The sequence below is a fragment of the Myxocyprinus asiaticus genome, chromosome 10 (genome assembly GCF_019703515.2).
Source record: "Myxocyprinus asiaticus isolate MX2 ecotype Aquarium Trade chromosome 10, UBuf_Myxa_2, whole genome shotgun sequence".
In the NCBI taxonomy this organism is placed as follows: domain Eukaryota; kingdom Metazoa; phylum Chordata; class Actinopteri; order Cypriniformes; family Catostomidae; genus Myxocyprinus; species Myxocyprinus asiaticus.
In genome coordinates, this window is record NC_059353.1 from 49,023,537 (window position 1) to 49,037,457 (window position 13,921).

Here is a 13,921-nt window from a genome sequence, read left to right on the forward strand (position 1 = left end):
TTTAAAACTCAAATAATGTATGAGTTTAAACAGAAGTATTAATGTAAGAGATTTAAAAAAATTATAATCTTCACATTTCTGCCTTTAAACCCTCCAAAAATTGGCCCCATTCACTTCCAGTGTAAGTGCCTCACTGTAACCTCCATTTTTGCTTTTTTAAAAGGAGAGACAAGTCAAAATAATTTTTTTGTGGTAATCAACATTATGCCACAAATGCTGTCGATTGAAATTAACTAGTATTGAACCCGGAATATTCCTTTAATGCTGTTTTTTTTTTTCAACCTACAATGCGTTCAGAAAGTATTCAGACCCCTTCATTTTTTTCACATTTTGTTATGTTGTAACCTTATGCTAAAATGCTTTAAATTATTATTTTTTCACATCAATCTACACTCCATACCCCATAATGACAAAGCAATAAAAAACTGAAATATCACATTGACATCAGTATTCAGACTCTTAACTCAATACTTAGTTGAAGCACCTTTGGCAGCGATTACAGCCTCAAGTCTGTTTGGGTATGATGCAACAAGCTTTGCACTCCTGGATTTGGAGATTTTCTGCCATTCTTCTCTGCAGATCCTCTCAAGCTCTGTCAGGTTGGATGGGGACCGTCGGTGGACAGCCATTTTCAGGTCTCTCCAGAGATGTTCGATTGGGTTCAGTCCGGACTCTGGCTGGGCCACTCAAGGACATTCACAGAATTGTTCCTAAGCCACTCTTGCGTTGTCTTGGCTGTGTGCTTAGGGTCAATGTCCTGTTGGAAGGTGAACCTTCGGCCCAGTCTGAGGTCCTGAGCGCTCTGGACCAGGTTTTCATTAAGGATATCTCTGTATTTTGCTGCGTTCAGCTTTCCTTCAACCCTGACCAGTCCCACAGTCCCTGCTTCTGAAAAACACCCCCACAGCATGATGCTACCACAACCACGCTACACCGTTGGGATGGTATTGCGCAGGTGATGAGCAGTGCCTTGTTTCCTCCAGACATGACGCTTGGAATTGAGGCCAAACAGTTCAATCTTCGTTTCATCAGACCAGAGAATCTTGTTTCTCACAGTCTGAGAGTCTTTTAGGTGCTTTTTTATGTGTCTTGCACTGAGGAGAGGCGTCTGTCTGGCCACTCTGCCATAAAGCCCAGATCGGTGGAGTGTTGCAGTGATGGTTGTTCTTCTGCAAGTTTCTCCCATCTCCACACATGATCTCTGGAGCTCAACCAGAGTGACCATCGGGTTCTTGGTCACCTCTCTTACCAAGGCTCTTCTCCCCTGAATGCTCAGTTTGGCCGGGCGGTTGGTTCTGGTTGTTCCAAACTTCTTCCATTTAAGAATTATGGAGGTCACGGTGCTCTTGGGAACCTTCAATGTAGCCGAAATGTTTTTGTAGCCTTCCCCAGATCCTGTCTCTGAGCTCTGCAGGCAGTTACTTTGACCTCATGGCTTGGTTTTTGCTCTGATATGCATTTTCAGCTGTGAGTCCTTATATAGACAGGCCTTTCCAAATCATGTCCAATCAATTGAATTTGCCACAGGTGGGCTCCAGTCAAAGTGTAGCAACATCTCAAAGATGATCCAGAGAAATGGGATGCACCTGAGCTAAATTTAAAATGTCATAGCAAAGGGTCTGAATACTTCTGAATGTGATATTTAAGTTTTTTCTTTTTAAAACATTTGCAAAAGTTATCAAAAATCTGGTTTTTTCTTTGTCATTATGTGGTATGGAGTGTAGATTAATGTGAAAAAAATAAGCAATTTAAAGCATTTAAATTATAAGGCTGCAACATAAAATGTGAAAAAAAAAAAAAATACTTCTGAATACTTTCTGAATGCACTGTATATGGCACGTAAGAACAAAACGAGCCGTGGTTGGTCACTTTAAATGTCTGATGGTCTCTTCTTCTGTGAAGGTCCGGCTACACACTATTTAGATCCATACTGCAACCACAATACTAGCTGGGCCAATCAACAGGAAGCAAAGGAAGGCCTGTCTCTCTCTAACACATCGGGAATTAATATCTGTGGACTGAAGTGCTGTTGCTGGTACAATCTGAAGGCAGTTTCTTCAGTAAGGTAAATGAATACTCAAGAGCTTTTCCCTCCTCCTTTAAAAGCTGAAACTGTGAAACTACTCAGCCTTAAAAACTGGCCTGTTGCCATGACTATATTCCCATGGCAACCGAATCCTTAAATCACCTATAAGATAAATGGCTTTATTATACATCAGTGAGATGAGAATACGGCCTGTAAACCCTAATGTTGTCATTACTGGAAAAATCAAGTTGTCTTAATTAAACATTACTTGAAATGTCAAGTTTTGGCCTCATAACTTGAACTTATTTTTCTTAAAAATTGAGGCTAAGGGGAATACCCATATCGCCCTGGATTATTTAAATATGTTTTCTTGGTCAAAGGGACCATATGGGGCCGTTTAAATAGTTGTTATTAAGTTTTTAGCTCTTTTGCGGTAGTTTATATTGTTTTGTTGCAAATAGTTGTTTTACATGATGTCACCATTAGAGTGATCTGTACCCAATTGGTAGAGTTGGACCCAGTTAACACTATCTCAGTTCTCCTTGTGCATGTGCATTTCAGTGGAGAAATAAGTTTATTTAATGACTGACCCAGAATCAGTTATACTCTTAATTATTTAAGCTGTGTTATTGTATGACCTGCATTTTGAGACAATTCAGTTTAAATTATTAAGTAGAAACAACAACATTTAAACCGCCCCTTTTCGGCGCGCCGCGTGTGTTTTGTCTCTTAACTTCTGGTTTGCATTGAAGCTGCTGAGAAAAGTCGATCAAAATGGATTACGTGTATTTATACACAAAACTAATATTCCGCATTTTAAATATGTCATCCCCTTACATGTACTTATATATACTGTATATCTAAACAAATACACTGGTGGCCAAAAGTTTGGACTAATGTACAGATTTTGCTGTTTTGGAAGGAAATTGGTACTTTAATTCACCAAAGTGGCATTCAACTGATCACAAAGTATAGTCAGGACATTACTGATGTAAAAAACAGCACCATCACTATTTGAAAAAAGTCATTTTTGATCAAATCTAGACAGCAGTCATCACTCCAACACCTTATCCTTGAGTAATCATGCTAAATTGCTAATTTGGTACTAGAAAATCACTTGCCATTATATCAAACACAGCTGAAAGATATTTGGTTCATTAAATGAAACTTAACATTGTCTTTGTGTTTGTTTTTGAGTTCCCACAGTATGCAATAGACTGGCATGTCTTAAGGTCAATATTAGGTCAAAAATGGCAAAAAAAGAAACAGCTTTCTCTAGAAACTCATCAGTCAATCATTGTTTTGAGGAATGAAGGCTATACAATGCTTGAAATTGCCAAAAAACTGAAGATTTCATACAAAGGTGCAAACTACAGTCTTCAAAGACAAAGGACAACTGGCTCTAACAAGGACAGAAAGAGATGTGGAAGACCAGATGTACAACTAAACAAGAGGATAAGTACATCAGAGTCTCTAGTTTGAGAAATAGATGCCTCACATGTCCTCAGCTGACAGCTTCATTGAATTCTACCCGCTCAACACCAGTTTCATGTACAACAGTAAAGAGAAGACTCAGGGGTGCAGGCCTTATGGGAAGAATTGCAAAGAAAAAGACACTTTTGAAACAGAAAAACAAAAAGAAAAGGTTAGAGTGGACAAAGAAACACAGACATTGGACAACAGATAATTGGAAAAGAGTGTTCTGGATCTTAACCCCATTGAGCTTTTGTGGGATCAGCTAGACTGTAAGGTGCGTGAGAAGTGCCCGACAAGACAGTCACATCTATGGCAAGTGCTACAGGAAGTGTGGGGTGAAATGTCACCTGAGTATCTGGACAAACTGACAGCTAGAATAACAAGGATCTGCAAAGCTGTCATTGCTGCATGTGGAGGATTTTATGATGAGAACTCTTTGAAGTAGTTACACATTTTTTCAAATTGTAATAGTGATTTTTCATGTTATTAATGTCCTGACTATACATTGTGATCAGTTGAATGCCACTTTGGCGAATAACAGTACCACTTTATTTCCATAAGAGCAAAATCTGTACATTATTCCAAACTTTTGGCCAGCAGTGTATGTATTAACTGTCTCAGAGGTGAGCGTAGCTTATGTGTAGCTAATATGAATTGCGGGGAAAAAAAAGCTCAGAAGACAAACTCGAAAACATTAAAATAAAAATAAAACATGAAATTGTATGTGAACACATTAAAATGTACAGTACCTCAATGGTAGACCATAGAGAGCTGTACAATCTAGGCTAATTTTTTAAAATGTATTTAAGGGGCGTGTTTATTGTTGTGATATCGTACCTTTATTTGATGTTGATTTTAATTCTTTAGTAATAGCCATCATGCTATGCTCAGATTCAGAATTTATTTTACTAAATGTGCATGCATTTGAATTAAAAATCCAAATGGAGACTGTTTATTGAAACATTTTGGTGAGGAGTTTACATCTGTGGCTTGTTTTTACATAATACAAGTATAATCTCATGTGTGATTCTGCGTGTAATTGATGTGTACTCCTGATACAAATGAAAAATTACTTTTCCTATAATATTTCAATCATAAAACCGTCTAAAATCAATGCTTGAGGCTTAGACTTTCAATTGGTATTCTGTATGGTTTGTCAAGTTTAACTCAATTTTAGATGGTAAAAACATACAGTAACATTTAATAGAAGTAGACAAGCCTCCAGTGTGTGACTGCACTTATGAATATTAACAGGTTTATTGATTTAATTGCAATATATGACATGAATGTGCTGTGAAATTCCAAATATCATACCTTAATAAATTGTTTTAATTTCTGATACTTGCATGTGTGTGCACAGGAGTATGTGTGTGTGTGCTTACATGTGTATGTCCCATACTGCAGGCTGCTATGAGTCCCTGCTGCAGGGCTTTGTTCTTCAAGCTGAGGTCCACCTGCTGACCTTCACTGCTCCAGGTCAACTCAAGCAAACATTTAATGACCTCAGGATGACCCCGCAGAGCCGCATGCACTAATGCACCCTGACCGCTCTTGTCCACAAGATCCACCTGACCACGAACAAAGAGTTAATGAAGGTATGGTCGAAATAAATACATATATATGAAATACATCTGAAAGATAATACACTTTAACCCTACTACTGCGTTGAGGATCTGCATACACCTCTTGCATTCGTGGGTCAGTTCTGACCCGGTGGAGTTCAAGCTTATAAATCATTCATAACCCGATGGTTTTCATCTAAAACTATACTACAACAGGTTCTTAAATGTTCATACATGTAAAAAGATTGATATTTTTGGCATGTTAACTGACAAATATAAAAAATTATCAATTAATATGCCTTTTTGTTTTTTTGAAATAATAAAATGTAGAAATTCTTTGACATTTCAAAGTATACATTAACTACAACAAAACCAGTGTGATACATGTGAAGACATCTTTTTTATTAACATTTCTGTGAAATTGTATCTTAATATAACATAATATACAATTTATATTAACATCTAAAGGGAGAATTACTAGCCATTAGAATGAATTTCCTATTATTCATAACTGCTCAATACAACTTGGGGGTCAAAAGTTATGAAGCAACGTATTCTTTTTCAAAACAACTGTACAACTCAAGTACACAACATTAATATTTATTTACTATGTTTTTAAGCTAAATCTATTCTGTTTACTTGCATGAACTGCTGAATGTTGATGTGTGAGTTTGCTGAAAGCTGGTTCAGCATCAAATGTGGACAATTTCCTCTTTCAAGCTCTATTTAGACTGATGTGTGCATTAAATTTTACTCTCACCACACCCTCTTTAGACAGTAGTACCTTTGATTTAGTTTATTTGTTATGTTTGTTACATCTGTTGTGTCTGTTTTGTACAGGAATGTGTGTGTGTGTGTGTGTGTGTGCAGTCCCAGTGAGAGACAAAGTGTGTGAGAGAGTTTGGGAAAGAGGTCAAATGTAAGTAAAGTGTTTATAAGTAAAAATCGAATTCATAGATGTACAAAAAAATCTACATAATGTGTAAAGCCACAATTGATGCCCGGGTCAAATATGACCCGCGAATGCAAAAGATGTAACCACTTTCTTTTTTTTGTGATTTTCTCCCCAGTTTGGAATGCCCAATTCCCAATGCGCTCTAAGTCCTCGTGGTGGCGTAGTGACTCGCCGCAATCCGGGTGGCGGAGGACGAATCTCAGCTGTCTCCGCGTCTGAGACCGTCAATCCGCTCATCTTATCACGTGGCTTGTTGAGTGCGTTACCGTGGAGACATAGCACATGTGGAGGCTTCACGCTATTCTCCGCGGCATCTACGCACAACTCACCACGCGCCCCACCGAGAGCAAACCACATTATAGTGACCATGAGGAGGTTACCGGATGTGACTCTACCCTCCCTAGCAACCAGGCCAATTTGGTTGCTTAGGAGGCCTGGCTGGAGTCACTCAGCACGTCCTGGATTCGAACTCACGACTCCAGGTGTGATAGTCAGCATCAATACTTGCTGAGCTACCCAGGCCCCCAAACCATTTTTTTAATTCAATAAATTTTATTACAAAAATCGGAAAAAAAACAAAAAAAATATTATGTGTATTAGTCACTGATAGTCTTGACAAAGTCCCAAAATGTGGTATTTAAAAATTAATCCCGAGTCAAAAATGACCCGAATGCAATAGGAGGGCTGAAACTCAAAACAAAAACACTGACATTATAATACTCATACATGATGCATGTAAATTGATTATTAAAATCAACACGATATTAAATTTGTTTCGCCACTGAAACAACATTCCCTTTAGGATGAGGTTACAAATCCCTCTTACTTTTCAACATCTCCCCTCCAATCACCTGACTCTGGTATGTAACGCCCATTTTTCACCATCCAATCAATTCATTACATTCTTGTTCAATATTCCGTTTCACTCAGAAATATGACAGATTTTTAAAGTTAAATGGGCTGTGCGCAATGTTTCTTGTAGATATTATATTCTAGATTAATAATCAAGTAAGAATGAATTTATCCATATGAAGGATTCTAAGTGGATTCATAAATGAAAGTTATTTTTGTATTCAAGTTATCTCACCTTGGCGCCTCTCTTACAGAGCAGACTGATCAGTCCCAGATGCCCAGCGGCCGCTGCGTAACACAGTGAACTCATGCCGTTCTCTGAAAGCACGTCTACATTCGCCCCAAACTCCAGCAGCAGGGCAACCATCTCCTGATGACCCAGGTGAGACTGGACACAGAGCACTGGGGCATTGTTCAACACCTCCGTACGATAGTTGACATTCGCTCCACCCAGCATCAGCAAACGACTCACCTGTGGACAGGGAGCAAACAGTTTTGAGACTGGCATAGGATTTTACTTACAGTACATACTATGCAATAGTAACTACAGAGATTATAGTACCATGAGAATGTTGAAGAAATGTTAGGAACAGTTCTGTTCATTTACACTAACGTTTTCAATTGATATCACTGTCAAATGAGGCTTTTCCCTTTTGAAAAACAGACACAAAATACCTTGCAGTGTTAGGGGCTGTTCACATCCAACACATCCTTGCATTAACCCCTATGTTGTGTTCTGGTCATTCTGACTCAGACAACTTTTTATTATGTCATTGTCTATGTTATATGTATGTTTCAGAAAGTAATAAGGAAAAACGTGACAAAAAGCCTGCTGTTTATTATATTTATGTGTGTCAGTGGGAATTTCATACACTAAAACTTACTGCAGTTTGACCTCAGAGTTCAAAACAAATTTGCTCATTGTACTGAGACCTTTCCAACAATATATAACACTTGGGTTTCTCATCTTTTTTTCTCTGAGTATAATTGTTTTGTGAATTATAATTAACTCTGAGTATAATTGTTGTGATAACACATTTGCAAATGATGAGAACGAAACAGTTCTTATTTGTCAGCAAATTAAAAAGCATTATTTAAAAATTGGCAGGATCAGCTATATATATATATATATATATATATATATATATATATATATATATACATTTATTTTTATATGTTCAAAAAAGGAGTACAAAACCTGTTAGAATTACTAAAAAAGAAGTTGTAAAGATCTAATGCAATATCTTGTGATAATATATGCAATATGAGAGATTTATTAACAATCTTAGTGAGCCGGTCATTTTTGACCGGGAACACAAAATGTGTTAGCACAAAATGAACACAGCACAAGGGTTAAAAAATACAAAATACAAAAAATAGACGCAGTGCAACGAATAGAACACAAACACATTTTTTAAAAGTTACATTTCTCAACTTGACAAGACGCCTAAACAACACGCAGCACTCCTGCACGAGATCCTGAAAAAAAAGTTGAGGCGCAACAGCCAAAGACGTCCATCAAGTGCATGTTTACATAGAAAAACAATTTAAAAAAGTGCAAACAAATGAAAAAAAGAACGGGTTTTGTGAATAACCCCTTACACTTCATTGTAGTCAACATAAGGATAATGTCCATTCAATTTTTACTGTTATAAGCACATTATTGAATATATCGCAAAAATTCAGGAAAATCTCTAATTCTTTCCAATGGGATGCTTTGTATAGCTCGTCTAAGTGAGCAACAGTAATCAAAGGGGGCAAATCTTAGTGAAGGATCAATCGTAATTTTCAGTTAGGTATGACTGTCGACTATAGCTGTAGACTCATTTATTTTTCACCACCTCTCATCTTTTTTCTTTGAAGAAATGCGTCTAAAGTTCATCAAGAACAAACTGCTGATTGGTAAAGCATGCTGCTCACAATTCACCAACTCATTAAGTGCTCCAGTGCACCGCAGCACATTGTGTGCCAGTCATTAATCAACTTGCATTTTTTTGCTTTTGAATAACAAATGTTTAATCAGCAGTGGCTGTGTGGCCCCAGCGACACTCGAGAATGGTTTGAAATTGAAATTTGTTTTATTTACCATGAGAATGTTTAGACACCATCTCAAGGAAGAGAGAGAGCAGATAAAGAAAAAAGAAAAAATACAGCTGCAAGCAGGAATTACAGGGACAAGCACAGTTAAATTTAAAGAAGGGATGCACCGATCCTGACGTTTTTAACCGGATCAGGTATTAGTCCGACGAGCCTGATCCGGATCCAATATAGTTTGTTAGTCATGTTCATTACTGTCAAGCTCAAAAATGACATAAAAGAACTATAACAGCATCATTACAGTAGTCCATGTGACTTGCATTTTATTCAAATTCTCTTGAAGACAAACGATAGCTTTGTGAATCGCAAAAAGCAGCGTTTAATAAGTAAATATATAGTATGCATGCGCAGTGCGTCTTCAGTCTGTTAACACACTCATAGCACACACGGGGCTGGTGATGCACTTCTGTTTTTAGCTCTCAGAATGCCGCACAATATTTGAGGGCTCCACACAAACACAATCTCAGATGTAGATGCTCGATAGATCGGTTCTCTTAAAATATGCATCGAGATCGGCACCAGAGGAAAATTTCACCAGATTTTAAATAAGATGCATACTAAACTACTGTAAACTAGCCTACGTACACACACTCAAAAGGACTTCCTGCAGTGTTCTGCCAAAATAAAAGCCAGAGGAATTAATGTTAATTTTGCTGCGGCATTTGTCTTAAGATGGTTATTTATATCTTCAGCTTTAGTGTGTCAATAGGAAATATAAATGTTAGACTCCCAAACATTACTTTTGCAAATAGAAAAGATTAGAATAGAAGAACAGGGAGCCCTGCAACAGATGTCATAGCCCCCACAGAGCCCCTCACTGAACATCGTGTCAGTCTGGGATTACATAAAGAGACAGAAGCAATTGAGACAGTCTAAATAAATAGAAGAACTGTGACGAATTCTCCAAGAAGCTTGAACATCCTATCTGCCAACAACCAAGAAAAACTGAGTCCAGGTGTATCTAGGAGAATTGGTGCTGTTTTAAAGGCAAAGGTGGACACACTGAATACTGATTTAGCTTTTTATGTTTACTGGACTTTATATGACATTAAGTGATAAATGAAAACTATTTATTTCATTATTTATGAAGACATCCTCACTATGCAACATTTTTCACAAGTGCCTAAAACTTTTGCATAGTACTGTGTGTGTGTATATATATATATATATATACACTGTATACATACAGTGTAGTTAGAGGTTTGTGTTTCTTTTCATATAAAAGAATAAACCCAATCGGTTCCACACAGATATTCTAAACTGATTCAGTAAAAAACATCATTGGTTTAGGATCGGGATCAGTCAATTCAGAGAGTTCTAAAGTGGAATCTGTGCATCCCTAATTTAAAGGGACAGTTCACCCAAAAGTGAAAATGCTCTAATCATTTACTCACCCTCATGCCATCCCAGATGTGTATGACTTTCTTTCTTCATCAGAACAAATTTGAAGAAAAATATCTTAGCTCAGCAGGTCATTAAAATGCAAGTGGATGGTGATCCGACCTTTGAAGCTCCAAAAGTCACAGACAGTCAGCAATATGACTCCACTGGTTAAATGAATGTCTTCTGAAGCAAAACGGTCACTTTTAGTGCCAAAATGACCAATATTGAAGTACTTTTTAATTATAAAACATCGCTTCCGGTAAGCTTCACGAGAGGGCGGAGTTCACGCGGTCTCTCGTGTGACGTATTCACGTTGGCATGTTACGGATGTGATCTCACATTTTTCTCTCGGTTCAGACAACCAGGATGAACACACAAACTCACCATTGTGAGTAAACAAACAGATAAAACCAACAAAGCTTCTGTACAGCGTTCCTCCTACTCAATTGTAAACAACGCTGCTCTTCCGGGTGTGACGCACGTGGGTCTGTTCTCGTATGAACATGCCATTGCGATTACGTCACATGGGTGTACTGCTGCTGACTGGAAGCGATGATTTATACTTAAAGCGTTAAGTACTTAAATATTGATCTTTTTGGCACCAAAAGCAATCGTTTCATTATAGAAGACATCAACCACTGGAGTCCTATCGATGAGGTTTATGCTGACTGTCTATTCTCTTTCGAGCTTCAAAGATGGTCGTATCACCATCCACTTGCATTTTAAGGACCTACTGAGCTGAGGTATTTTTCTATTTTTTGTCAAATGTGTTCTGCTGAAGAAAGGAAGTCATACACATCTGAGTTAATGATGAGAGAATTTTTATTTTTGGGTAAACTAACCCATTAAAGGACAACAGACATGCATTTTTAAGACTAGCCTTGGATGGGTTCGAACACACAACTTTAGGGGTACAAGCCTGAAGCTTTATAAAAAATATGCTGTTTCTGCTACAGCCAAATGATCATGAATAACAAAAATCCTCAAGATAATTTTTTACTGCATGGTCTGTGAATTTAGTGAGAATTTGACAAATTTTGTAGCAAGAGTGGCAAAAAATCTCCCACTAGCTGGTGCCTTCCCCAAACTGGGGAAACTCGTTAAAAGCATGAAAAAGAAATAACATTACCGTAACATGAACATGTATTTATACATCATGTATTGGTTGTAATGTCTTTAATTTGCATGGGTTTCAACAATTATTTTACTTTAACACAGTTAAAAACACTACAATATAGTAACCCAAAGCTAATAGGAACAACAATTAGAATTTTAGGAATTACAATTAACTTGAGTAATCAGAATTTGGGGGTTGATCACATCCAGTAGTTCTGTTGATAATCTATCTGGAGTTTCAGAACAGCAGTGCGTCCTCAATAAAACACTATCTACCACAGAACAATCACTGGGCCGACTGTACTACTTAAATGACCTTTAGTTTATTAAATTAATCTTAAAGGGCTTGGTAATTACTTAAAATGCCAAGCATCCTTTGCATTTGACTGTTTCTGTATTTTTATTAATCTTAGATGAAAAGTGGATATAGATTAAACCAATGGAGTGAGGACATACAGCATTAATTTGAGAATTCATGGCAGCTTGTTAGCTCTTAACAGACATAATCATAACACACGTTTAAGATCCAAGAAAAGATCCATATGCTAATGCATCTCTTATTTAAACAGGAAGTTGAGGTGTGACATATCAAAAAGCTTTTCTGAAATAGCAAATAGACTACTTTACATCACAGCCTGATGCAAGTCTGCTAGTCTGAGCTGATTTTCTCTAAATCAATAAATCATTAAATAAACGTAGCAACTGTTAGTAACCATAATTTGCGCTGACTGCTGTATCCATGTAAATGTCGGCAGTCTGTATGTTCTAAAGATGCCGTCTCATTATCAAACGCTTCCATGGGGAACTGTAATGCAATGAGGGTGGGAAAGTAAGAGGTCAAAGGTCAGTGGCAGACACTGCAGTCTAATTGGCTCATCTATGACTAGTCTGTCTATGTGCAGTCACATATCAGCACCACGGACTGTCTGTGTAAAATGAACAGCTTGAGACTTCTTACCACATTACAAATAAAGACTAAAGCTTTCAGCTAAATGTTTTGTCTAGGAAAATATTATTATACCCGAGTATAGGCCACTTGTTTCTGCTAAGGTTAAAATACGAGAGTTTTGAGAGTGTGTTGTGTGTGCTGACCTTGACATTGGGTGTGTAGAGGTTCCTCAGAGAGGCCAAAGCAGCAGATAAAACATCAGTACTGCAGCTGATCCATAATGCCTGAAGAACGCTGGACGACACACCGGTCTTCTTACTCAGACCCTTCAAAAGAAAACACAGGGATCAATACATGTAAACTATGTATAACAATTGAAGTTTTTTCATATAGTCCACTTCCACAGCTAAACACCAGCTGTCACTTCTCTACTGAGTGTTTAAAAGAATATTCCGGGATCAAGACAAGTTACGCTTAATCGACAGAATTTGTGGCATAATGTTTATTACCACAAGAACATTTGACTCATCCCTCCTTTTCTTTAAAAAAAAAAAAAAAAGCAGAAATGGAGGTTACAGTGAGACACTTATAATGGAAGTGAATGGGGCCAATTTTTGGAGGGTTTAAAGTCAGAAATGTGACGCTTGTAATTTTATAAAAGCACTTACATTAATTCATTTGTTAAAACTTGTGTATTATTTGCTTTTTACTGTCGTTTAGGGTTTACAGCATTACGTCGTCATGCAACGAAGTTGTAAAATTGGATATAACAACACAAATCATTCTAAAACGCATAATTGTTTACGTCTTGTGGTTATAATTTTGAAACAGTGAGTATTTTAACGTTTACAGATGGGCCCCCATTGACTTCCATTGAAAAAGCCTCACTGTAGCCTCGATTTTTGCTTTATTTTTTATTTGATTTTTTAATAAAAGGAGCGACGAGTCGTATTTATTTATTTTATTCTTTTCTGGTAATCAACATTATGCCACAAATGCTGTCGACTCAGCTTAGCTTGTATTGAACCCGGAATATTCCTTTAATCTTGTTCTGTGCACAATGACTTCAGTTATTTACAGGAGACTAGGGCGGGGTATTGATACAGATTTCCTGATTCGATTCTGATTCATAAACTCTCGATTTGATTAGATTCATATGGGTATATTTCTGTCCATTTTGCTTGCACATAAAAGAGCTTAGTGCTTTTAATTATAAAGAAATCTTCTAGGCAACACTTCTAGGTACAATTCGAAAATATTTATTTTACAAATTATATATTATTATTAGGGTTGTCAATCAATATACATTTTTAATCAAATTAATTACATTGTATGCAGATTAATGAATCGAATTAATCACATACATAAATATTTGCTGATGATTAAATAATTATAAAGTTATATTTAAATAATTATACACACACACACACACATATATATATATATATATATATATATATATTTAAAAAATAATAATAATACAGATAATTAAAATGCGTTACATTATTTTGGCACACAAATGAATATAAAAAGTGGCTTTAGAATGCAATATATTGCTTATTTGC

General features: G+C 36.8%; 1 protein-coding gene across 1 annotated transcript in view; it reads right to left on the reverse strand.

The window, feature by feature from the left end:
- The window catches only part of LOC127447536 (protein TANC1-like), a 257,213-nt gene that overhangs the window by 38,278 nt on the left and 205,014 nt on the right, over positions 1-13,921 (reverse strand). The window contains exons 15-17 of the mRNA XM_051709485.1: positions 12,560-12,682; positions 7,107-7,343; positions 4,885-5,070 (exon numbers count right to left, since the gene is read on the reverse strand). Of these exons, the coding sequence (XP_051565445.1) occupies positions 4,885-5,070; positions 7,107-7,343; positions 12,560-12,682 (546 nt within the window). The remainder of the gene's footprint in view (positions 1-4,884; positions 5,071-7,106; positions 7,344-12,559; positions 12,683-13,921) is intronic.